Source organism: Paroedura picta, chromosome 16 (genome assembly GCF_049243985.1).
Source record: "Paroedura picta isolate Pp20150507F chromosome 16, Ppicta_v3.0, whole genome shotgun sequence".
Classification (NCBI taxonomy): domain Eukaryota; kingdom Metazoa; phylum Chordata; class Lepidosauria; order Squamata; family Gekkonidae; genus Paroedura; species Paroedura picta.
The window spans coordinates 11,895,951-11,898,817 of NC_135384.1; the positions used below are offsets into that span (position 1 = coordinate 11,895,951).

General features: G+C 50.3%; 1 protein-coding gene across 1 annotated transcript; it reads left to right on the forward strand.

The window, feature by feature from the left end:
• Positions 1-683: 683 nt before the first annotated feature.
• LOC143826413 (olfactory receptor 5A2-like) lies at positions 684-1,610 on the forward strand. Its single transcript, XM_077315199.1, has one exon. It carries the CDS (start codon positions 684-686, stop codon positions 1,608-1,610), a length of 927 nt encoding a protein of 308 aa, XP_077171314.1.
• Positions 1,611-2,867: the final 1,257 nt, after the last annotated feature.

The following is a 2,867-nucleotide window of genomic DNA, read 5'->3' on the forward strand; positions in this document are numbered from 1 at the left end:
TGATGGCTTGCAGACTTTTCAGTCTAGAAAAAAGATGGCCAAGGGAGGTTTCGGTGGAGGTTGTTATGCATAAGGTAGGGTACCTAAAATAATCGCTGGGCCATAGATTCAAGAAAGACAAATAGAAAGATGTCTTTATTCTATGAGTAATTGCATTGTGGAATTGACTGCCAATTACATGCTCAATGGCTCCCTAATTTATAGTCATGGCTTCAAAAAAATTTTGGTTGGGATCCAAACAGCTACCTCTTGCATGCACAAAGACTTGAGAAACCAGATAGTACTGTTGACTTTGCGATGTACTGTGGAGCTCTGCTGTCCCCCGAAATGAACTGTTTTAAAAAGTCAAGAGAGTTTCAGTAAAATGTGTTAGTTAATAATCCTGTGCCTTTTAAAATAATGTTTCTTCTTCATTGTCCATGGTGGCTCTTGGCAGCTCTGATCTGACCCCAGATCCATCTACATGCACAGGTACGCGTCAGAGCCTCTTTCTTTTCATTAGTGCTCCCCACTCTTTACAATGCAGTAGCTGTAGAAGGTTTCTGAGCCTTAGATAATAGTCAGTAGTAATTATCTGTAATAAATGTGACCCTTTTCCTGATTGTACAGATCTTCCTGCCACGATGCAAACCCTGGGTGGTTGACCTGGATTCTGCTTAACAAATACATAATTCACTGTGAAAATGGAAAGAAAGAACCAGACAATTCTGGCAGAGTTCATTCTCTTGGGACTGTCGGAAGATCCTAACATCCAACTAGTCCTTTTTGCTACAGGGCTGTTGATCTATGTGTTCACATTAGCAGGGAATCTGGCCATTATTCTTTTGATACAGACCGATCAGCACCTCCAGGCTCCAATGTACTTCTTGCTGAGCAATCTGTCCTTTACTGAGATCTGCTACATCAGCTCCACCATGCCAAAGATGTTATGGGATCTTGTGGCAGGGAACAAGACCATCTCTTTTGCTGGCTGCGCGCTCCAAATGTATTGCTTTCTAATCACAGCAGCTACGGAATGTGCCCTACTCTCCGTCATGGCTTATGATCGTTATGCTGCCATCTGCCACCCACTGCACTACACATTGCTCATGAGCCAGCCTATGCTCAGATGGCTCCTCGCAGTGTCATGGGCCATTGGAGGTCTTAATGCCACCGTCAACACTGCCTTTGTTTTCTCCTTGGACTTCTGTGGTCCCAATAAGATAGTGCACTTCTTCTGTGACATCCCACCTGTCTTGCATCTGTCTTGCTCTGACACTTCCTTGGCTGAACTGGTGACGTTTATGATCTCTGGAAGCATCATAACAGTAACTGTCTCCTTAATTGTCCTCTCCTATGTTCTGATTGTCTTATCAGTGCTCAAAATCAGTTCAGCTCAGGGCAGGATCAAGACATTTTCTACGTGTGCCTCCCACCTGACTGTTGTGAGTATCTTCTACAGCACAGGCATCTTTACTTACATGCGACCTTCCTCCAGTCACTCCATGGAAGATGACCGTGTGATCGCTGTGATGTACACCATCATCACTCCTTTGTTGAACCCAATAATCTACAGCCTGAAGAACAAAGAAATGCAGGCAGCACTATTGAAAGTTTTTACAAAGAAATAACATTGTCATTCATGAGTACACATCATTTATGGCTAAATACAAGTCTGGTACTGCCTTAAATTATGAGACAAGTATCCGCTCATTTTGAAGGCCTGTCATTTATCATTTGGTTTAGGAGCTGTAGGTATGTTGCTATACTGACTAAAGCAACCACAGTGACTGGTGTTGTACTTCCTCTGCCCCATTCTTAATGTCGTGGTTCGGTCCTTGGTGGCTTGGGAACCGGACCGAACCCCGCCATCAGAGGCGCCCGCGATCACGGAGGTAGGGCATGGTGATCATAGGCAAGCCGGCAGCTGGGCGCCCCACCCGATCGTTGAGGTGGCAATGGCCGCTAAAGAACCTCAATGTCCCACTCCACCTTTTGACAAGGGCCCGGAGATGGCCCTTTGTTCCAGGAAAATGGGCCATCAGGAACCCCGGAAAACCTCGCATATGTGCATGAGTCATGATTGTATCAGCATGTTCCCTCCGCAAGTACTGGGTGGGGCAATACAGCCTAAGGAGGTGGGTTTTGTATAAAAGGGAGCTTCCACCTGGAGTTCGGTGGAAGCTCTTACTCCATACCAGCGGACTCCACGTTGCTGAAATAAAGTTTGTTCCTGTTGTATCGTTCACCAGGCCTGGCGTGACGTTTTCTTCAAAGGGGCACCCTGTTTTTTCAGTTAGCAAGCGGGTCCCCGACATCGTAAGAGCTTCCACCGAACTCCAGGGTCGGCATCGCATCCGAGCGCTTATCGGGACGGATCCAGAGATGGCGTTTTCAAGCAACGGGGCGGTCTCGACCCCCACGAACCCCGGGAACATGAGTTTAATGTCCCCGGGAGATTTCCTCCGAAAATCGGGGGGCCAGGAGCAGCTGTCCGGGACCCCGAGACCCTCGGCAGCGGCGGCCAAGGGAAGGCGCCGGGCCATGGGGTTCCCAAGCACGGCGGGGAGCGCGCCGAGGTCTGGGGGGTTGGCCCCAACCTGGGACACCCAGCTGAGGCAGGCGCTTCGCCCGGTAGGACCTGAGGAATCCCTAGAGGACCTGCGGCGGGCCATGGCGGACTTGGCCAGGCGCTTGCAGGCAGCTGAAGCCCGTGAGCAAGCTCGGGCCGGGCCCGGAGGGACTGGTAATACAACGGCGGAGGGGATCGCGTCGAGTGAGGACGTCTCCAGCGACGAGGACGAGCCCGGCACTGGTGAGCGGGCCCCGGACCCCGACCCGGAGCAGTTTTCAGTCCCGAGTAGGCGAGACGGCCAGCGGAGAGGCGA